Source organism: Rhinatrema bivittatum, chromosome 7 (genome assembly GCF_901001135.1).
Source record: "Rhinatrema bivittatum chromosome 7, aRhiBiv1.1, whole genome shotgun sequence".
NCBI lineage: Eukaryota > Metazoa > Chordata > Amphibia > Gymnophiona > Rhinatrematidae > Rhinatrema > Rhinatrema bivittatum.
In genome coordinates this window covers 310,452,859-310,476,000 of record NC_042621.1, presented here as the reverse complement: position 1 = coordinate 310,476,000, position 23,142 = coordinate 310,452,859, and the positions used below count along the sequence as shown (strand labels likewise).

Sequence of the window (23,142 nt, the reverse complement as noted above, 5' to 3'; positions counted from 1 at the left end):
TAGAATAAGAGTGTTTCGAGGGGCTGTAGGTGGAGACAGACCAGCAAGTGGCTGTGAAGAAGCAGAAAGATAATCAGACCTGTGAAAGGTCTGAAAATAGCCAAGGCTGTTGAAATGCTAAAGTATGCCAAAGGTCAGCATTTAAAGTTTCGCTTCTGCCTTTGAGGCTCAACTTACAAGAATCAAATGACGTACAGAATTCAGTATTAATATAAGAACATAAGAAATTGCCAAACTGGGTCAGACCAAGGGTCCATCAAGCCCAGCATCCTGTTTCCAACAGTGGCCAATCATTAAGATAAGATAAGAATATTAATTATTTAGAAGATGCTATGCAAATAAAGGAACTAATCCATTAGTGTAGGTGACCAAATCTGCTGCACAGCTTCTGAGCTTTGAGCTCTGTGTGTACTTTAATACAGTGTAGTACTAAATATTGCTCCTAAAATATATTAATAAATAATTTCTCTTTGTTGACTATCAGTATTCAATAGTTATTCCAACAGTGGGACAACACCCACAATAGGACTTCCTTGTGGAAGGCTTTCTAGCTGAGATTAGAATGTTCTCCACTGCCTTGAGAAGGACCAAGGATGATGCTACTATCTGCTCAACTGCTGCATTCGGTGGCCCGCGGATTATCCCTGCGAACCGCCGTACTCACCTTTTCCAAGGCCGGGCCAGCCTTGCCTCTCTTCCTTGTGGCAAATGCCACTGGTCAGCCATGCAGCGCAACACTGCTCTTTGCCACAGCAGGACACTGCCGACACTGCATGCCACACCTGACCATAGACACGCGCACCACTTGCCAGGATTTAAAGGGACCATAGCAGGCAAGTCCCTGCGGCCTTTAAAGATTACATCGGCATTGCCGTATATAAGGGCAGCTCCCCAGAAGCAACTCACCTCAGCAACAGGTCCAACTACTTCCTAGTAGTGAGTGTTGCTTCCCAGGATCCTGTCTTCATTTCAGCCTTGTCTTCAGTCCTTGTCCAGGTGTCTCCAGTTTGTCTTCTGTCTTTGTCTCCATCTGCTCCATCCACGTTGCCCATCTGTTCCTGACCTCACCTGCCTGTCCTACCTAACAGTCCCTCTTCTCCTCCCTCGGATGGATACCTGATTTAACCTCGGCCTGGACCCAGACATGACTGACCGCTGCCTGCCTCTGACCATTGCCTGGACCCTGGATAAGTCAAACTGCCACCTAGGAGCCAGCTTTCCATGGACCTTCACCCCTGCCATCAGCAGAGACCCCACCTAAGTCCTGCTGGCCCCGGTATCCAACAGCTCAACCCGAGGGGAACATGGGCTGGTATAGGTGAAGATCCTGACTGGTCTCTACTTCGCTTGCATCCACCTGCAGATGATGGGAACCTGCAGGGCTCTTCCCGGTAGGTAGAGCCAATCCTGCCTCAGTCCATGGGTCCACAAGTCAACATCATGAGGGCTAAGGATGGAAGATTAAGGTGGTAAAGCCTTCTGTTTTCCTGGGTGATTAGTGTCAGTGATACCCCCAGGTGGATTGGAGACTGAGCTGACAGATGGAGGTGGTAAGGATACCACACTTGGCATGATCAAGCCAGGTCTATGAGAATAATCCTCATCCTGTCTTATAGAAATCTTGTGGAATTGGAGGGAATGCAGAGAGAAAACAGATGTTCCAGTTTAGCACAAAAATATTGAGAGCTGATCTATAGCTGCTCGATTTCATGGAACAGAATTAAAATGTTCCAGTTGTCCTTTAATGCATACAGGCTGATCACTGGGGTTCCACAACAGAGGGACAGGTTGTCTGCACCCTTCAGGAGTAAAGACGTAGCTTAGTGTTTAGAACATTGGGCTGGGAACCAGGGAAGCCAGGGTTCAAATCCCACTGGCACTGTAAGAACTTGGGCAAGTCACTTCACCCTCCATTATATCAGCTACAAACTTAAGGGCCTATTTACTAAAAGGTTTTCTTCCATTTTGTGTCCATGGAAAAAATGTTAAGTAAATAAGGCTCTTAGACTTAAGTCCTCTTGGAATAGGGAAATACCAATACCTGAATGCAATCAGCTTTCAAGTGTCATGAAAGGTGGAATATAAATACATTATTTCCGATCTAGGGATCACTCCAGAGCCTGCAGGACTCTGCTGAACTGGTCCACCAGTGTATTCTGAACACCAGAAGATAGATCAACTAAGGGAAAGAGACAACAGACCCAGGACCTAATCCAAAGGGCTTCCTCAAAGAGGGGGTAAGAACCTGTGCTTCCTTGCTTATTTATGTAAAACATGGCCAACTGTCTCTCTCAGGGGTGGCCAACTCCAGTCCTCAAGAGCCACAAACGGGCCAGGTTTTCAGGATATCCACAGTGAATATGCATGAGAGAGATTTGCAAGCACTGTCTCTATATAGATGTCAATAATATAACCTATGTATACGTCAATAATCTCTCGACCCCTGTACATATTACTCCTTTTGTACCTGTTTTTCACCCACCCACCCTCCCCCCCCGCCCCCTCCCCTGTCTCGACCACCCCTACCCCTCTTTCCACAAGTTTGCTAGTTTTGCTCTGTTTCTGAGCTATGTTTTAAACACTGTTCCTTGTAAAGGCTCTGCCTACATATCTTTGTTTGTAAGTTATCTGTAAACCGGCACGATGTGCAAACGGTTGCCGGTATATAAAATTAAATAAATAAATAAATAAATATATATATTCATTGTGGATATCCTGAAAATCTGGCCCGTTTGTGGCTCTTGAGGACTGGAGATGGTCACCCCTGGATGGTCACCCCTGGATAAAATGGCCACCCCCCAGATAAATATTCTCTTGCCCACAAGCAGTTGGAAGAAAGCTTTTAATGCATTCTGAATGATCCACATTCCAGAAGGTTGATCTGAAGGAATTCTTTGCTTCCAACCACACTTCTTGAGTCCACACAGTGCCAGTGTGCATTCCCCAATCTTTGGCGAAAGTATCAGTGAACAGCACCACTTGATCTGCTGAGATATGCAATGGAAGTCCTATGGCTAACATTTCCAGATTCATCCATCATTGCAAAGTCACCCGTATCTCGGGAGTCATGGATATCCGATAAGACAATGCATGGAGCAATTGAAGGTCCCACATGTGCAGGCAAGTCAGAGGAACTACATGGACTGCTGTTGCTGTATTGCCTAGTAGGACAAAAACCTATATTGCTGATCTGTGATCCTGATGCAAGAGGTAGCTTGTGAGGTCCATCAAAGTCCAAGCCATCTCAACTGAGAGGAAGGCTCTCTTGAAGCTAGTCTATCCAGGTCACTATGAACTGAATCATCTGGGCAGTGGCGTAGCTAGACAATTTGGCGCCCGGGGCAAAAGACTTCTTCGGCGCCCCCTCCCTCCATCAAGATTCCAGTCTTAGTCATTTAAAAATATACATTTTCTAAAGGCTTAAAAAAAATAGCAAAACCATTTCAGATTGGAACTATTCTAGTCTTCATGCTTAAATTATGCTAAAAAAAACCCCCAAAACCTGGCATCAGTATCTTAAACTTGTGATTTTGCTGAGATGAACATTTTAAATAGTTTAATTTTTTTTGCTTTAGTATTTGTCTCCACCCACTTTGCTAAATTTTATTTTCTAGAAGAGGGATGCTTAACATTCAGTAATTTAATCTTTCATCCAACTTTTCAAAAGTTGCACTACCAGCACAATTTTTTTTTTTTAAACTGGCAGATTCCTCTCTCACATACATACCGTATACACGCATACAGAAGCACCATTCCTTTCTCATACACACACACCGCTCCTTTCTCACATACACACAGAAGCACCCTTCCTTTCTCATACACACACACCGCTCCTTTCTCACATACACACAGAAGCACTCTTCCTTTCTCATACACACACACCGCTCCTTTCTCACATACACACAGAAGCACCCTTCCTTTCTCATACACACACACCGCTCCTTTCTCACATACACACAGAAGCACCCTTCCTTTCTCATACACACACACCGCTCCTTTCTCACATACACACAGAAGCACCATTCCTTTCTCATACACACACACACCGCTCCTTTCTCACATACACACAGAAGCACTCTTCCGATCCAAGGCTGAACAGCTGGTCTCCGGCAGCGGTTAGCAGACCGGTGTTCACTTCTTCGGCCCCCGCCGGCCTCGATTTTAATGTCTTCGGCGCTTTTGGTCTCCGGCGGGGACCGAAGACATTAAAATCGAGGCCGGCGGGGGCCGAAGAAAAGAAGATGGGCGCCGCCCAGTCGGCCCCCGCTTGAGGCTGGCTGGGAGGCGCCCATCTTCTTTTCTTTGGCCGCCGCCGGCCTCGATTTTAATTTCTCCAGCGGGGGCTGGCTCGGAGGTTCCCATCTTCATTTCTTCGGCCCGCGCCACTGGCTCACCTGGCTGATCTTCTTTTCTTCAGCCCCCGCCGGCCTCGATTTGTATTTCTTCGGCCCCTGCCGGCTTGGCGAAGGCGTTGAGGCTGGGCTGAAGAAGAGCCACGCGGTCGAGACCACGTGACCAGGTAGACCGGCCCACCGGGGGATGCCCGATCCCCCGATAGGTCAATCCGCCCCTGACCATTACTATAAATCTCTCATAACAAAACAAAAAAAAAAAAAAGACGATCTGCCAGTATTCAACAACACTTACATCTGGGCTTAAAATACTAATTTCTTTTTTTATTTAAATAGCTTTTTGGCGCCCCCTTAGACCCGGCGCCCGGGGCGGCCGCCCACCCCTCGCTACGCCACTGCATCTGGGTTGAACTTTGGAAAATTGATAATGAAACCCAGGGACTGGAGAAGCTACATTGTTGTGTGGAGGGACTCCAGGCTGCCTGACGGAGAGGATCTTGTGAACAACCAATTGTCAGGGTATGAAAGATGCAGACTTTCTGTTGCTGTAGCTGATCTGCCAGGTACTCTGTGAACAAAATTGGAGCAGCCGAGAGGATGAACAGGAGCACCTTGTACTGACAGTAAACATCCTCCATCATCTCTCCAGTAGACAGGGTGAATAGTGATATGAGAACATGTATCCTTCAGGTCCAAAGTGCACAGCCAGTTCTTCAGCTGAAAGAACGGCAGAATTGAGTAGAGCAAATTCATCTTCAAATGCTCTTGTATCAACAACTTGTTCAAATTCTGAAAACCCAGGATGATCTTCGCCCACTCAAATTATTTTTGTTTAAAATCTTATATTCCACATCTTCCAAGCAAAAAGTGTTCTATACGAATCACAAAAATTAAAATACAAAGATACAATAATAATGAAAAAGACAACAAAACCCATAAAAACATTACAATCATAAAATAAACAAAAATCAATAATCCACAGGATCCTTGAGATTGCCTTAACTTGCTTTCTAAACACCTTAACATTACTCTTCCCAAAGCTAAGCTGCTAAAACATTTCACATTACTGGTGAGATATCAGAGCACGTTCTAGTTAGTTTGCTGAAATTCAACATCTTGATTAGCAGATACCTATAACAATTTCTGGTTTGCCGAGCACAAGGAATAATCAAGAATATACCAATCAATCTGATGTCTAACTACACACGGATATTCTGCATACCACAGCTTGTGTCTAATGCCTAGCAATTTAAACATAGAAACGATGGCAGAAAAGGATCTAATGATCCACCCAGTCTGCCCAGCAAGCTTATGCCAGTATCTGCTGCACTGTGCAGGTTACCCCCGTGCTTATCAGTTTCCCAGACCATAAACGTCAGGGCCCTCGGATGCTGTTTGAATCCAATTTCTATTAATTCTTGCCATGGAAGTAGAGAGCAATGTTGGAGTTGCATCAAAAGTATCAGGCTTAGTGATTAAGGGTAGTAAAAGCCACATCAGCAAGTTACCCCCATGTCTATTTGTTCCCCAAACCGTAAAAGTCAAGGCCCTCGTCCGTTGCTGCCTGAATCCAATTCCCCTTTTCCCACTGCCACTGAAGCAGAGAGCAATGATGAGGTTGCATTAAGCCTTGATATTGTTATTGGTTAAAGGTAGTAACCGCGATATCAGCAAGTTACCCCCATGCTCTCTTTTCTTTAATTCCATTCCCCAAGCCTTTAGGGATCCACAGTGTTTATCCCCTGCCCCTTTGAATTCCATCACTGTTCCATCTTCACCAGCTTCTCCGGACAACCAGTGCAAATCCTTTTAACACAGGCCATATATGATCATATATTTTGGGGGATTAAGAATATCAGGAGTAGAAACGCGTGCCTTCTGATTTAGGAGAAATGTCACCTCCCAGCTGTAGCTTAGCTGACTGTACCAGTTTGGAAGAAGTGCCTGCACCAGCCAAACCCCACAATTCTGGTATCCTACGCTCCTTGGCATGGGCTCTGCTGCTGCTCACATTTTCAGCACAAAGAGGGAATTCCTTATGCCACTTAGGCAATCTTCGCAGTTCCTCTTCCAGCATCTTAAGGCTTCCGCATCCCACTCAAACCCTCACCTACCGCAGATCCAGGAGCCAGCGCAGACAACGGGGGAAGCAACGTCTGGCATGTTCTCTGGTGTTTCCCATGGTACCTGGAGTCTGACAGAGTGACTGTGCACTTTATTCTCATGGCGAGGCTTTGCCTTGCAACGTCTGGCATGTTCTCTGGTGTTTCCCACGGTACCTGGAGTCTGACAGAGTGACTGTGCACTTTATTCTCATGGCGAGGCTTTGCCTTGCAACGTCTGGCATGTTCTCTGGTGTTTCCCACGGTACCTGGAGTCTGACAGAGTGACTGTGCACTTTATTCTCATGGCGAGGCTTTGCCTTGCAACGTCTGGCATGTTCTCTGGTGTTTCCCACGGTACCTGGAGTCTGACAGAGTGACTGTGCACTTTATTCTCATGGCGAGGCTTTGCCTTGCAACGTCTGGCATGTTCTCTGGTGTTTCCCACGGTACCTGGAGTCTGACAGAGTGACTGTGCACTTTATTCTCATGGCGAGGCTTTGCCTTGCAACGTCTGGCATGTTCTCTGGTGTTTCCCACGGTACCTGGAGTCTGACAGAGTGACTGTGCACTTTATTCTCATGGCGAGGCTTTGCCTTGCAACGTCTGGCATGTTCTCTGGTGTTTCCCACGGTACCTGGAGTCTGACAGAGTGACTGTGCACTTTATTCTCATGGCGAGGCTTTGCCTTGCAACGTCTGGCATGTTCTCTGGTGTTTCCCACGGTACCTGGAGTCTGACAGAGTGACTGTGCACTTTATTCTCATGGCGAGGCTTTGCCTTGCAACGTCTGGCATGTTCTCTGGTGTTTCCCACGGTACCTGGAGTCTGACAGAGTGACTGTGCACTTTATTCTCATGGCGAGGCTTTGCCTTGCAACGTCTGGCATGTTCTCTGGTGTTTCCCACGGTACCTGGAGTCTGACAGAGTGACTGTGCACTTTATTCTCATGGCGAGGCTTTGCCTTGCAACGTCTGGCATGTTCTCTGGTGTTTCCCACGGTACCTGGAGTCTGACAGAGTGACTGTGCACTTTATTCTCATGGCGAGGCTTTGCCTTGCAACGTCTGGCATGTTCTCTGGTGTTTCCCACGGTACCTGGAGTCTGACAGAGTGACTGTGCACTTTATTCTCATGGCGAGGCTTTGCCTTGCAACGTCTGGCATGTTCTCTGGTGTTTCCCACGGTACCTGGAGTCTGACAGAGTGACTGTGCACTTTATTCTCATGGCGAGGCTTTGCCTTGCAACGTCTGGCATGTTCTCTGGTGTTTCCCACGGTACCTGGAGTCTGACAGAGTGACTGTGCACTTTATTCTCATGGCGAGGCTTTGCCTTATCGGATGCTCCTCTATCTATCTGAATGGCCCTGTCCCAATAAGTCATGGCCTGGAACCGGGCAGAGACAGCACAGAGTATGGGGGTCCCACAGCACACACGGCTTCAACCCAGTGATTGAAGGATTTTTCAATTTTGATTTCTCCATTCTTTTAAACTTTTTATTTTTATTTTTTAAGAACTGAAAATTTCTGCTAAGGCAATGGGAAAAATGGAATTTGCAAACTTAAAAATTCGAGTAAAAATGAAAACCAGAAAAAAATGTGGAGAGAGAGAGTGGGAATCAGTTTTTTTTTCCAGCTCCATATAGAGAGCATTTTATTAGGACAAAAGGTGCCCTACGTTTTGGTCTGAATGTAGCTGACAGAGCACTCATACGAGAGCTTTCTACGTCCACAATGAAACAGGCGTCTTCCAGGTATCACTCAGTCCTATTCTTCCCTGGCCAAAATAAACATTAAACTCACACAGACTTTGTGCTCTGGCAAGAAGAGGCCTCACCTTCTGCAGTCCCAGCTTCAGCCCTCTCCCGCTCCCCTCTATCACCCTGACGTGCTTTTCTCAAGCCCCTCGCCTCAGGTCCCATCCTGGTGCCCCTCTCCCACCCCAGGACTCCCTCATTTCCCTCCAACCTCCCATCTCTCTCTAACCTAGCCCCCCCAATCCCCCTGATCCTCCCCACCACTCCCTCACCTTGTATATAGAATGTACATAACTCCTGCTTCTTGTAAATAAACCACCTTATCTCCCTCCTCTGTTCCCAGCATACTCATATAGTTCCAAGTGTCTTCCCTGCCCCTTCCCTTCCCTCCCACCCCAGTTATAATATCAGTTACAATGTAAAGCCCTGTTGGCTGAATTTGCTGTTGTCTGGAAACCGATGTGATGTCTCCTGCGAATGTCGGTATAGAAAAATGTTAAATAAATAAATAAATAAATTTCAGGGTCTAGACAGTTTCCCTGACGACCTCTTTCCCATCTCATTTGCATGTAATAAAATTTCTTCATCGCTACATGCACAAGCTCTGAGCAATTTACAACATTAACACACAAAAACAGCCAAAAATAAGACAACTGCCCAAAGTTCAACTAAAGTGCAAGACTTGAAATATTAGGGCATAGTTTCGCTGAATGCTGAGTTCATCGAGAATGATTTTAGCATTAATTTAAATTTCTTGCTACACATTCCATTAATCTCAAAGTTGCTGGAACGGTGTCCCACATGGCAGGTGCCGCCCGTTCTGAAGGCTCACCCTGCCCCTTCTCTTCCACCTGAGCACAGCCCACTCCCTCTTCCTCACTTAAACCCACTCTCATGCCGTTGTCCGCTGCATCTCACCTCCAGCCTCTTCTTCCTGCAGGAAATATCTTTCCTGCTGTGATGGGACCTGCGCACCACCAGACGCCGGCCTTCATACACCGTATTGTGCAACTGTTTTATGGCCAACTCCAGCGTCTCTGAATCCTCAAAATCAACGAAGGCATAGCTGGAAACAGAAAGCAGGAGAGAGAAAACATGAGGTAAGGAGGCAGGAGAGAGAGGCTTCAGCTTGTACAAACAGCAACAGAGGCAAGAGGACAGGGCTTGGTAATCAAAGAAAATGACAGGACAGGCACTGACCTAGTGAGTGTGTGATGCAGCAAGATAAGATGAGTAAGAAACCACCGACTCAGTGAGGGAATAATCCAACGGGCCGGGTCTAGGCAGATGGGGTGGTGGCAGGATAGCCCAGGCTGACAGATAGGGTAGGATAGATACAGGATAAGACCCCTGCAGAACTTCCCAACACATGCACAGCCCAATCTCCAACAAAACAAAATGAAATTCAAATCATTCCAATGGTAAATGCATTCAGGCAAAATTGTGCTTTTAAGGGATGATGTAACATGGGGCGCACGTCACAGTGCATTTATTTGTCAGGGAATGGAAAAGCAGGCAGATTTTCGTGTTGGAAAACCTCGCAGTGGCCTCCCGGTGCTGCCTGCAGGCTCTATAAAGGGGTGGAGAGGCACACTCAGTACCGGCCAGCACTGCAGTTTTGGACTGTCTTCCTGGAAAGTATTTATTTTTCATTGCCAAGAGCTGATTTTTCTGTCCGTGAATTCTTCCTTTGTTTGATCACTTTTCTTGCTTTCAGGCCTTGATTGGTGTAAACAGTTTTCTTGGTCCCTTTGCCATTCCCGGTTCTTTGGGTCATACCACAGTCCTTAAACTTTCATTCTTTGCTTCACAAAAGGGCAAGCTCAGAGCTCAGTACACACAGAGCAGAGCCGCAGCTTTGTGTGTTTTCTGTGGTTTTATTAGGTCATTTCATTGCTGGTAGCCGATTTCTGTCTCTTCATTCATTTTCTGGTCCCTTCGTCTTGGGCCATTCAGGCCTTAGAAACAGTTCTCTTCGCTATTCTTTGTTTTTATATTCATAACATGTAATCTGGAGGCATGATGGAGCATACGGGTACGGCGTGGGTCAGGATAGCAGGGAGGGGGAGAAAGGAGCAGAGCCGTGGAGTTGGGCGGAGAGAGAAGAGGTTAGAGAGAGAGGTGGCAGAGCAGAGAGGGGGTTACAGGAAGAAGTAACACCCCCCCCCCTCCCAGATGGGCAAGAGGAGCAGGCAGGTGAGCCTGGGAAGCGTGTGCATGCTCCAGCATATTTATTTATTTATTTATTTAACAGTTTTATATACCGAAGTTCTAGCAACAAAGTTACTAATCAATTCGGTTTACATTGTAACAATAAAATTGACAGAATGTAGAATAATGTCTTACAGAGAACAGGGAAGATTAACTTGGAAAAATAAAATAAAATAACTTAATGAGAACAATAAATAACTTCAACAGAGCAAGGAGAGTACAATTTAAATAACAAAATAATTTAGGACATATTTAGCATATGGACGTGTCCAAGACACTGTCACCAACCAAGAGGCAGATTTGGTTCTCCGTAGCTCCCAATATCAGCAGCCTGCTAATGAAGACCCGTAAAGTGAAGCAGATAAAGCAGCATTCACATGATACGCTCGAGGAGGCAGCAAAGATACAGGCAGGACAGGAAAAGACTGGGGCAGATCCACCATACTCCCTTGCGCTGACCCTTACCTACAGTTTGGCCCAAGGCAATTGCTGCCATGATGGTTACTGTAGCGTGATAATTTAGGAGGCCCAGATGCGGCTAGAAGTTGGTTTTCTGTTTGACGTTTGTCTTTAGGGATGAGAGGTGAAGAGCTGACTAGGAATGGAGGAGCTGCCTTCAAACTGGTTTGCGGCCTGAGGACAGCAGCAACCATGAAGAGGATATTGATGTAGAAAGTTAATGAGAGCATAGAAGGAATTACACTTCTCCCACGCAAGAATTAAATTTTCCCCCTAGGATAGTCAGCCGCCTCCCCTTATGGAGTCCATGGATGGTGAGGAGAGCCAGCAGGTTGACTTGACCACTATTACACTGGAGGAGGTCATGTCACATTTGCCACCAGTGAGGGAACAGAACCCACTGAAAATATTCGGGGCATGCGGCGTACAGAAGAGCAGCCAGCTATTCCTGGAAGATCTTCAGCTGGCGAATGAAATGATGAACGGGCAGGAGCAGCATGACAATGCTCTGGCCGAGGGATGGTGCACGGTGCACAAGTAACTGTGAGAGACAGGGCAGGAGACTGTGGCTGCCAGGCCAACCCTACCAGTGCAATGACATTAACCAAGGTCCCTGAAAATACCAGAGCATGGTCTTCAGATTGACTCTGCACTCTGGCACTGCCGGTCCTCCACCCCGGTGCTCCTCTGTGCTGTTGCTAAATAAGTGCCTTCCTGCAGAAGATTGGGCATCCAAATGGCAGATGAAATTTAATGTGGATAAGTGCAAGGTGATGCATATAGGGAAAAATAACCCTTGCTGTAGTTACACAATGTTGGGTTCCATATTAGGAGCTACCACCCAGGAAAGATCTGGGCATCATAGTTGATACTATATTGAAATCATCTGCTCTTTCTATGGCGTTCAAAAAAAAAAAAGCAAACAGAATGTTAGGAATTATTAGGAAGGGAATAGCAAATAAAATGGAAAATGTCATAATGCCTCTGTATTGCTCCATGGTGAGACCGCACCTTGAATACAGTGAGCAATTCTGGTCACCACATCTGAAGAAGACAGTTGCACTGGATAAAGAATAGAGAAGAGTGACCAAAATGATAAAGGGCATGGAATGGCTCCCCTATGAGGAAAGACTAGAGAGGTTAAGAACATAAGAAAATGCCATGCTGGATCAGACCAAGGGTCCATCAAGCCCAGCATCCTGTTTCCAACAGTGGCCAATCCAGGCCATAAGAACCTGGCAAGTACTCAAAAAGGTTAGGGCTGTTCAGCTTGGAGAAGAGATGGCTGAGGGGGGGATATGATAAGAGGTGTTTAAAATCATGAGAGGTCTAGAACGGGTAAATGTGAATCGGTTATTTACTCTTTCGCATAATACAAGGACTAGGGGGCATTCCATGAAGTTAGCAAATAACACATTTAAAACTAATCAGAAAAAATTCTTTCACTCAACGCACAATAAAGCTCTGGAATTAATTGCCAGAGGTTGTGGTTAAGGCAGTTAGTGTAGCTGAGTTTAAAAAAAGGTTTGAATAAACTGCTATTAATCAATAGGGAATAGTCAGTGCTTGTTGTCGGCATTAGTAATATGGGATCTATTTCATGTTTGGGTACTTGTGACTTGGACTGGCCACTGTTGAAAACACGATACGGAGCTTGGTGGACCTTTGGTCTGATCCAGTATGGCATGTTCTTATGTTATGAACTCACAAATTATAATTATCCTTAGTCTTATAAATCCTCTCACTGTAATTCTACAAATTAACCAACCCCATTCATAGAGGAATCTATCATTCATACACTCTCAGAATTACTTAAGGGAAATTGTATCAGAAAAGCAATGTGCTCCTACAGTCGTCTGGCTCTTGCCCGCAAAGGGCTGCAACCAGTTTTGTGTATATGGCACTCACAGTCACCTCCTTTACTCTTTCCCATTAATCTCAATTTGTTCAAATTTTTTTTTTTAAACTTCAATCACCCACTTGTGTCATCCAAATTTAAAACCACATTTGCACTACTTATCTAAGTAGTGCAAGGCCAGGCGACACTAAGGAAAACAAAATTATCAGGTAAGTAATTTCTCCATTTCCTAGTGTGTAGCAGATGGACTCGGGACCAATGGGATGTACAAAAGCTACTCCCGAACCGGGTGGGAGGCTGCCCGTGGCCCACTTAGTATTGCCCTTGTGAATGCCGTGTCCTCCCGAGCCTGAACAACCAGAAGAAGGTGTGAATGGAGGACCATGTCGCTGCCCTGCAGATCTCGGCGGGTGACAGCATCTTGGTTTCTGCCGAGGACACTGCCTGGGCTCTTGTGGAATGGGCCTTGACTTGTAGAGGTGGAGGCTTGCCCACCTCTACGTAGGCCGCCTTGATTATTTCTTTGATCCAGCGGGCTACGTTGCCCGTGAGGTTGCTTCCCCTTGTTTCTTCCCGCTGTGAAGGACGAAGAGATGGTCCGTCTTTCATACGGTTCCGATCTTTCCAGGTATCAGACTAGTAGCCTACCGACGTTTAGGTGGCGAAGCAGACGTGAGTCTTCCGAGTCCTTATCCTCCTCTGGGGATGGTAGCGAGATGGTTTGGTTTAGAAGGAAGGGAGAAACCACCTTTGGAAGGAGGGTACAGTGTGGAGCTGTATAGATCCCGGTGAGAATCTGAGGAACGGTTCCCAGCATGACAGTGCTTGAAGTTCGGAGATGTGACGGGTTGAACATATTGCCACTAGGAACGCTGTCTTCAAGGTCAGGAGCCATAGGGACAGACAGCGAGTAGGGGACTCGGGTGTTGGACCCAGTCGCCAGGAGATCCATGGCTAGGGTTCCCCAGCGGCTTACTATCAGCTGAAAGGCTGTGGTCGAGAGAGTCCATTCCCCTGGATCCAGACTCTCTCTGCTGAGGTAGTCCGCAGTGATGTTGTCTTTTCCCACGCGGCCGACATTCCTTGCAGGTTTGCTTCTGCCCACATCATCAGGGGTCCTATTTCCAGGGATACCTGTTGGCTTCTGGTTCCTCCCTGGCAGTTGATGTAGGCAACTGTTGTGGCGTTGTCTGACATGACTCTGACCGATTCGTCCCGGAGTCTGTGGCTGAAACTGTGCGTGAACCTTATTGTGGCGGCCTTTCAGACAGCTGGAGCACGATAAAGAAAGATGGCTTGGGAACAGGGAGAGTCAGGAGAGAGAGAGACGGCTGAAGCTTGATGAGAGAGGTGGCGTGGGGCAGGGTGAGATGATACACCAGGTGCAATCACTGGTCTGGCATTAGAAGTCATTCCTTACCGTTTGATTTCGGTCCCCGCTCTCTGAATATGCTTTGGCTTGTACTTGGAGAACAGGTTTTCAAGGTGCTTCTGAAATCCAAACACATTCAGAGTTAAGGCTCCACACATTATATGCCTAAGCTTTTTTTTAATGGCTTTATCTTTGTTTCATGGTGGCTGCCATTTTTACTCTCTAAATGGCTTTTACTGCTGCTTATTATTTGTAGGCATGCCTTATCAGTTTATTGATATTAACAGATGATTGATTTTATTACAACTATTCCTTTACTTGTATTTAATCTTTATTAAGAACTACAAACAATACATCCATGCTAAATACAATGCAATATATAAAGAGATGAAAGAAACACAGAAAGAGGTGGATGCAGTAATCTGTGCATTAAAAACCTGTGCACTAGATTTCAGCTTAGTTTTCATGCACAAATTACAGTATTTTTTGTTTTACTCCCCAAATCACTAAGCGAATGCATAGGAAGTTTAAAAAAAGCACATTGACTGTAGAATGTGCGTTTGGCACAGGAAAGCGGGGGGTGTTATCGGTGGAACAGATTAGGAGAGAGTACTTATCCTGCTAACTAGGTGAACCACGGCCAGATATCCAAATACTTACTGACTTATATGGCTAAGTGGAGGCAGCTTACCATAGGGTAAACATGCTGTGAAAGAATATTAAACCTCTCCCACTATAATTAACAAAATCCAATAGAAAATATAAAAAATGACAAATCTCATTTACACATTACAAAATTCCAATATATTGCACAATTCCATATAGAGCAGTTACACCATACCCAATATACAATACTGAAAAACCCATACATTCCACTCCCAATCATACTCACACCTCCCCCCATTCACCACCATGAACCAATCTACTCCCACAATTGTAACAGAAAGACCTGTCCGTGAATAACAATGGGAGTTACCTTAATATCTAGCATCTATATTGTACCCATGATAAGAAAATTGGTTCTTACCTGATAATTTTCATTCCTGTGGTACTGCGGATCAGTCCAGACCATGTGTTATGCCTCCCTTCCAGCAGGTGGAGACAGAGAAAATGCTGAGTCCTGATGGATGGGAATATGTAGATAAGCCTCTATGAGATCCAAGGAAGCTAGGAATTCTCCTTTGCGTACAGCCGCTATGACCGATGTGAGGGTTTCCATCCTGAATCGTGGTGCCTTGAGTTTTGCATTGACCTTCTTTAAATTGAGTACTGGCCGAAACGAGCCCTCCGTTTTGGGGACCAGAAAATAAATGGAGTATCTCCCTTGACAGAGCTCCGCTCTAGGAACTGGTACTACTGCACTTAACCGGTCTAAAGTCAGTTGTACCGCCGCCCGCTTGACCTGATAGCTGCATGGGAAAATTAGAAAAAGTTCCCGAATGGGACAAGCAAATTCTGAAACATAACAGTTTCTTATCTTATTGAGAACCCACTGGTCCTGAGTGATCTTGGCCCACTCGTCATAAAAGTGCCTTACGCGACCTCCTATAATAGGAAAGACGGAGTAGACCAGCCTGGCATCATTGGGTAGACTTACCTCCTGCCAAGGAGCCACCAGAGGATCCCCTAAAGGACGTTCTGGCTCCACGAAAGGATTGTCCCCATGCTTGCCCCCGCGAAAAATATTGTCTCTACGGTCTCGGCATATCACGAGTAGGCCACGATCTTCTGTCGGACCGAAAATGAGACCACGATTGAAAAAAATCTTACCCTTAGGTTTATCTTCGGGTAACCTGAAGACTTTATTGTCTCCAACAGACTGGATCAGCTGCTCTAGATCTTCGTCAAACAAGAACTTACCTTTGAAAGCCAAGGATGCCAATTGTGCCTTAGAGGAAACATCTGCCGCCCATTTGCGAAGCCAAAGCAACCTTCGGGCGGCCATAGCTGATGCCATTACTCTGGAGGAAGTATGCACCAAATCATAGAGGGCATCCGCACCGTAAGCCACAACTGCTTCCACACGCTCAGCCATATCTGCGTCCACAGCTGATTGAGACAAATTACCTTGAAGCTGCTGTACCCACCGGAGACAAGCACGCTGCAAGAAACTTGAACAAAGCACCGCACAGAAACCCAGGGATGCCACCTCAAAAATCCTTTTAAGGTGTAACTCCATCTTACGATGTTGTACATCTTTTAAAGCGGCCGAACCAATAACCAGAATCGTGATGTGCTTAGTCACAGCAGACACCACCGCATCTACTTTCGGGAGAGAAAAAAATTCTAAATCCTGCTCTGGTAGAGGGTAAAGTTTCCCCATGGCTCTGCCAACCTTTAAACCAGAATCAGGAGTCCCCCATTCCTCTTCTACTAACTTCCTAACCAACTTGTGGTAAGGAAAAGAAGTTGGAGGATCTCGGATGGCACCTAGTACTGGGTCCTCGCTGTCCAAATCCTGGTTCTCCTGAGGCATTTTAACCCCAAGAACCTGGAAAGCCAAGGGAAGCAAAATATCCAGCTCTTCCCTTTTAAAAAGGCGGACCACCTTAGGATCCTCTAGCTCATGAATAAAAGACACCGGATCATCCCCTTGACCCGCATCCTCAGTAGCCGGAATAATCAGAGCTTGGCCAGACCCCGAACCAGTACCACCACAGGGGCTATGATAGCATCCTTCGGATCAACCACCCCAGCTGCATCACCCTGCGGGCGAGAAATCAAGTCCTGTGCTGAGGGAACCCTATTACTGGGCATAGGAGACCTCCTGGGACCCCCTGAAGGACCCTCAGTGGGCTGGACTGGTGGAATCTGTGGCTGGGTAGTCCCCCAAGCCACTTTCTGTTTGGCCATATAGGCATCATGAAGTAACAAAACAGTCTGTGGAGAAAAGCCTCCCTGCACCAAAACCAGTATGGTCTGGTTGAAAAACAGGCAAACCAGAGCTTTCCTCCCCTTCTAGCCCTCCCTGCCTGTTCCCCAACCCAGAACGGGCTGGAGACAGAGATAGAGGACTCCCCGACCCCCCGCCCCTGGCAACGTGGGAACTGCAGAGGCAAAATCCAAAATGGCCGCCATTCCTGCACCAGTCAGGCGAGGTAAAAAAGAAGTTGCAGCCGGTCCAAAAGACAATGATACTCGACGCTGCTTAGCGGGAGAAGGAGCCACAGACGAACCCTCCCCACCATCGGCACAAATCGCGCATAACCCCGAGCTATTAAGCCGGGAAGAATCAGAGCTGATTGAACGGCATGCCCTGCCGCAAGCCGTAAGGTAGAGATAAAATTAAAATCCTCTCTCTGAAGGTCCTCACCACGACAGAAGAAAAGGTCCCCCAAACAAACAGCCAGAGCCCCACAAAAAGCTCCTACCTAAGGGGAGGAAGTCGCTCGCCTGTAGAGCAGTGCTCCTGTGCAAACACAGTTTTTTTTTGTTTTTTTTATAAATTAGCTTTAGTTAAAAATGAACAACCTGCCCTGAAAAATAGCCAAAAGATTCTTGTAAAAAAGTACTGTAAAGAGCTTGCAGCCATCTTGCGAAGGGAGGGATCTGGACAACCAGATTTACACCTCACGGGCGCCCAGACCAAGCACACACAAGAGTACCAACCCCCGGCTCAGCCGCCTCAACCGGACAGGGAAGAACCCGAAGGATTCTAAAAAAATAAATGAATAAAAGAAACCCCCGGGAGGAAGGCTCAAAAGAAAACAATTAGTCAACTGCAGGATTAACAGCCTCTGCCATCTGCTGGAGACAGAGAAATACTGAGGAACTGCAGCTGGCACGGTTGCTTAGATACGGTGTCAGCAAGGGTTTTTTTTTTTCTCTGTCTCCATCTGCTGATAGAGGGAGATGAACCCAGGTGTCCGGACTGATCCTGGTACGTACAGGAAATTACTACTTTTAACCAATTGGCTTATATGATTTTGATGTAATGGCAGCATCACTCTGTGCTTTGACAGTGGGGGGAGGAGAATTGGATTCAGACAGCCAACACCAAACCCTGAGTTTTATGGTCTGGGGTACTGACTTACAGACATTACGGAAAAAGCGCAGGACTGCTTCTATGGCCAAACCCAAAAGCAAAGCACGTGCAAGCAGCTGCACTGTATGAATTATGAAGGCTGCTCGCCCTGTGAGATGCTGCTAGCAGTAATATTTGTTATGGGTTTGACAGTTGCTTGGTTTCAGTTAATGTTACAACCCTTAACATAAGACTTGGGGACACCCTGCACGGAGTGGCAGTTACAATCTTAAGAAACATTTTGGGAAGACTGGATGGACTATTTGGTTTTTTTCTGCATTCATTACTATGTTACAATGCAGTATACAAATGCTTAATAAATAAAATAAATGTAAAACTTGTGTCGGGGATGGTTAATTGAGATAATCACGATAAGAGAGACATACCCCTTTTGTCAGAATCCCAGATATCCATTGCAGACTTTTAGATCCTTGATATAATTGTTTTGATGTTTCTTTGGCCAGAAAATCTTATCAGACGATCTGGTCTGGCTGGAAGGAGAATCTTAAGGTTCCTCTTCCAAGCAAGCCTGGATTTTAAGAGTGAATTAATGCTTATTCAGTCGAGCAACAGATACCATTGATATGCTGACAGATGACCAGACTGATCTCTTCTATATTACCTTAGGAACATAAGAACATGCCATACTGGGTCAGACCAAGGGTCCATCAAGCCCAGCATCCTGTTTCCAACAGTGGCCAATCCAGGCCATAAGAACCTGGCAATTACCCAAAAACTAAGTCTATTCCATGTAACCATTGCTAATGGCAGTGGCTATTCTGTAAGTGAACTTAATAGCAGGTAATGGACTTCTCCTCCAAGAACTTATCCAATCCTTTTTTAAACACAGCTATACTAACTGCACTAACCACATCCTCTGGCAACAAATTCCAGAGTTTAATTGTGCGTTGAGTGAAAAAGAACTTTCTCCAATTAGTTTTAAATGTGCCACATGCTAACTTCATGGAGTGCCCCCTAGTCTTTATATTATCCGAAAGAGTAAATAACCGATTCACATCTACCCGTTCTAGACCTCTCATGATTTTAAACATCTCTATCATATCCCCCCTCAGCCGTCTCTTCTCCAAGCTGAAAAGTCCCAACCTGTTGCGATCCCTCCTGTAGCTGCGCCACAGGAGGGATCTTACCTTCTCTTCTGGAGCCCGCTCCGAAGCCAGGGCCTCGCCTGCGAACTATCCAGGATTTGCTCCAGGGCCTGGGAGGCCCCGCTGTTCTTGAGGCCTGCCTGTGGCTTGCTTGGCTCTGCTTGGACTTCCTGGTTCGGCCACGCCCTTCTCCCTAGGGGCCGGCCCGCAGCACTCCACCGCAGTTATAGGGCCGGTGAGGGGAGGTCCAGGTGTACTCCTCCCAGGGAGTTGCCTGCATACAGCAGTATAAAAGGACTTTCATTTCAGTTCCTGTTTGCCTTCGGATTGAGTCTAACAGTTGTCTGTGCCTCTTCCTCGATCCAGGCCCTCCGTGGTCTTGCTTGTCTTGACGGCGCCCTGTCCTGTGTCTCTGCCTGTTTCCTTGATGTTGGTTCCAGATGTTCCTAGATGTTTGTTCCTGATCCAGTTCCTGATGTTCCTGCTTGCCTCAGACTGCCAGGAGTGCAGTAAGCCGCTTCTTCACTGCGCTCTCCCGTTCTCAGCGTGGTCCACTACCAGCCTTCCTGGGCTGTGTAGGGCGCGCAGTGGGACAGGGTGGTCCGTGACCAGCCCATTGGGTCCACCAGTGTCGGTGGGCTGAGTAGAGCGCCCTGAGGGACAGTGCCAATGCCTTCCTTCCTAGCCCTCGTCTATGATGTCTCCGCTTCAGCCCTCGTCTATGATGTCTCCGTTGCAGCCTTCGTCTGTGATGTCTTCTGTGTTCCAAGGACTCTGTCTGCCCTTGTCCTCTGTCCGGCCTGCTGCCCAATGCTGTTACCCAGCAGCAGGTCCAAAAGGGCTTGGAACAGTCGGAGGACTGTTCATCAATCAACATTGCGTTGTTAGTTGCTGTGGGCATGCAGGTCCGGTTGAGGGTCACACTTTGCTCTCTAGTCCTTGCTTCAGCTTTGCCTCGCCTAGCTCTCCATGCTTGCACCGGCTCACCTCCCAGAGTGTGGCTTGGGGCTCCTCCCTGAGTCTCGCCGTGGCCCAAGGGCTCACACCACCTGCTCTAGAGGCGACCGCGCTCCCCGTGCCCGCAGCAGAACCCGAAGGCCTCCAAACTTTCGGTTCTTCAGCAGCGTGGAGGATGTGCTCGCAACACAACCTCTTTAGTCTTTCCTCATAGGGGAGCTGTTCCATTCCCCTTATCATTTTGGTAGCCCTTCTCTCTACCTTCTCCATCGCAATTATATCTTTTTTGAGATGCGGCGACCAGAATTGTACACAGTATTCAAGGTGCGGTCTCACCATGGAGCGATACAGAGGCATTATGACATTTTCCGTTTTATTCACCATTCCCTTCCTAATAATTCCCAACATTCTGTTTGCTTTTTTGAATGCTGCAGCACACTGAGCCGACGATTTCAATGTGTTATCCACTATGACGCCTAGATCTCTTTCTTGGGTTGTAGCACCTAATATGGAACCTAACATTGTGTAACTATAGCATGGGTTATTTTTCCCTATATGCATCACCTTGCACTTATCCACATTAAATTTCATCTGCCATTTTGATGCCATTTTGATGCCCAATTTTCCAGTCTCACAAGGTCTTCCTGCAATTTATTTATTTATTTATTTATTATTTAAAGGCTTTTATATACTCTTGCACTAAAACCATCTCCAAACCCATTGCACAAATCATCAATTGTTCCTTCTCCCAAGGGCTAGTACCTGACCCTCTAAAAATGGCAATCATAAAACCACTTCTAAAAAAACCTAATCTTTCTCCAGAAAACCCGGCCAATTTTCGCCCAATTGCAAATCTACCATTCATCGCAAAAATTTTGGAAAGAGTTGTAAATAAACAACTAACAGAATACCTTAACGACCACAACATTCTTTCCACAGCGCAGTTCGGTTTCCGCCAATCTCGAAGCACGGAAACCCTCCTAATCTCATTAACGGACTCCATATTACTGAATCTTGAAAACAGACACCCTTGTCTTCTCATCCTCCTAGATCTTACAGCAGCATTTGACACGGTCAATCATAACACATTAATAGATAGTCTGTCAGACATTGGTATTAGAGATGAGGCCCTGAAATGGTTCAAATCGTTCCTACAGAACAGACAGTATAAGGTCAAGGTCAACAAGGAAGAATCTCAACCAGTCACCTGCAACTTGGGAGTCCCACAAGGATCGTCACTCTCTCCAACCTTATTCAATATATATCTTCTACCACTCTGCCTGCTCCTCATCGACCTAAATCTCATCCACTACTTATACGCAGACGATGTTCAGATACTGATTCCAATTACTGAATCTCTCAAAAAAAACTCTGGACTTCTGGAACTCTTGCAAACAAGCCATCAACAACTTGCTCTCTAGCCTCAATCTGATCCTAAATCAAAACAAAACAGAATACCTCCTTATCTCCCAAGACGGAACCTACACACATCCCAGTACCATCCTGTCTACTCAATTAACAATGTCCCCACAAGTCAGAAATCTAGATGTTATACTTGAGAACCAAATGAATTACAGATCTCTCATAAATAACATCGTAAAGGATGGATTCTTCAAATTACAAGTTTTAAAAAGGCTGAGACCTCTCCTCCATTTTCAAGATTTCCGATTAGTTCTACAAGCAATCATTCTCACGAAAATAGATTACTGCAACTCACTTCTACTAGGTCTCCCTGCTAACGCCATAAAACCACTACAGATGCTACAAAACGCTGCAGCAAGGATCTTAACCAAGTCCAACAAAAGAGACCACATCTCACCCATCGTAAAAAGCCTACACTGGCTTCCCGTCAAATTCAGAATACTTTTCAAAGTGCTCTCAGTAACCCACAAGGCACTACACAACTTGGCACCACTCGAGCTCAAAATCCCTCTCCAATTCCACTCCTCTACCAGACCAGTGAGACAAGCCTATAGAAACAACCTTCATATCCCACCGATGAAGTCAGCATTAAGCAAAAGAGCTTTCTCCACAGCTGGTCCCAAACTCTGGAACAGTCTCCCGCCAGAACTCAGATCAGTGCAATGCTCCACTACATTTAAAAAAAGACTCAAGACTTGGTTATTCAACCAAGCTTTCCCATAACATCAACCTGCGGAATATCCCTGCCAATGATCCCTTCGGTGGTAATCCACTAGAGAACTATTTAGATCATCTCTAGAACTCACTTGAACTTTGGCAGTCTAATATCAAAACCAGTCTTATAACTATCAACTGTTCATTTAGCCTACATTAGGCACCGTATCTTTTACCTATGTTATTAACCCCATATGTACTAATCCAAGTTATATCGACCTGTTCATTGTAAGACATTTTCTTGTCAATGTTATTGTTTAGAATGTAAACCGAATTGATCAGTAATTCTGTTATTGGAAAGTCGGTATATAAAAATGCTAAATAAATAAATAAATATACCGGAGTTCATGTACTAGTACATACCACTTCGGTTTACACAGAACCAAAATTGGAAAATTACATCGAACAAGTGGGTATAAATAACAAGTGGGTATAAATAACAAGAGGGTATAAAATAACAAGTGGGTATAAAATAACAAGGCTAACTTTGAAGGAACTTAGAATTAGAGGTAAAGGAGCGCACAGGCCCAAGTGGTAACAGATCAATGTAAAAGTAAATAATAAATACAAATTCTTACAATAAATACAAATGCTTACAGATTACAGTCTTCAAAATCTAAGTTTACATCTTCAGAATAAAGGTTTAAGTCTACAAGAACTAACGGTTACATTTTCAAGGTTTGTATACTTCAAAGCTGAGGTTATATCTGACTTAAAAGGTATTGGTGTAGCATGCTGTAAATTTAACGATTAGGAATATGAGACCAAGAAACATTACGAGTTGCAGCATAAGACATCTGGTTAACGTG

The 23,142-nt window shown here is 45.8% G+C and overlaps 1 protein-coding gene across 6 annotated transcripts in view; it reads right to left on the bottom strand.

Moving 5' to 3' along the window:
- The window catches only part of LOC115096055, an 85,302-nt gene that overhangs the window by 21,939 nt on the left and 40,221 nt on the right, over positions 1-23,142 (bottom strand). For all 6 annotated transcript variants that reach the window (XM_029610576.1, XM_029610577.1, XM_029610581.1 and 3 more), the window contains 2 exons: positions 14,159-14,229; positions 9,129-9,276 (listed from right to left, as the gene is read on the bottom strand). In XM_029610576.1, the coding sequence (XP_029466436.1) occupies positions 9,129-9,276; positions 14,159-14,229 (219 nt within the window). The remainder of the gene's footprint in view (positions 1-9,128; positions 9,277-14,158; positions 14,230-23,142) is intronic.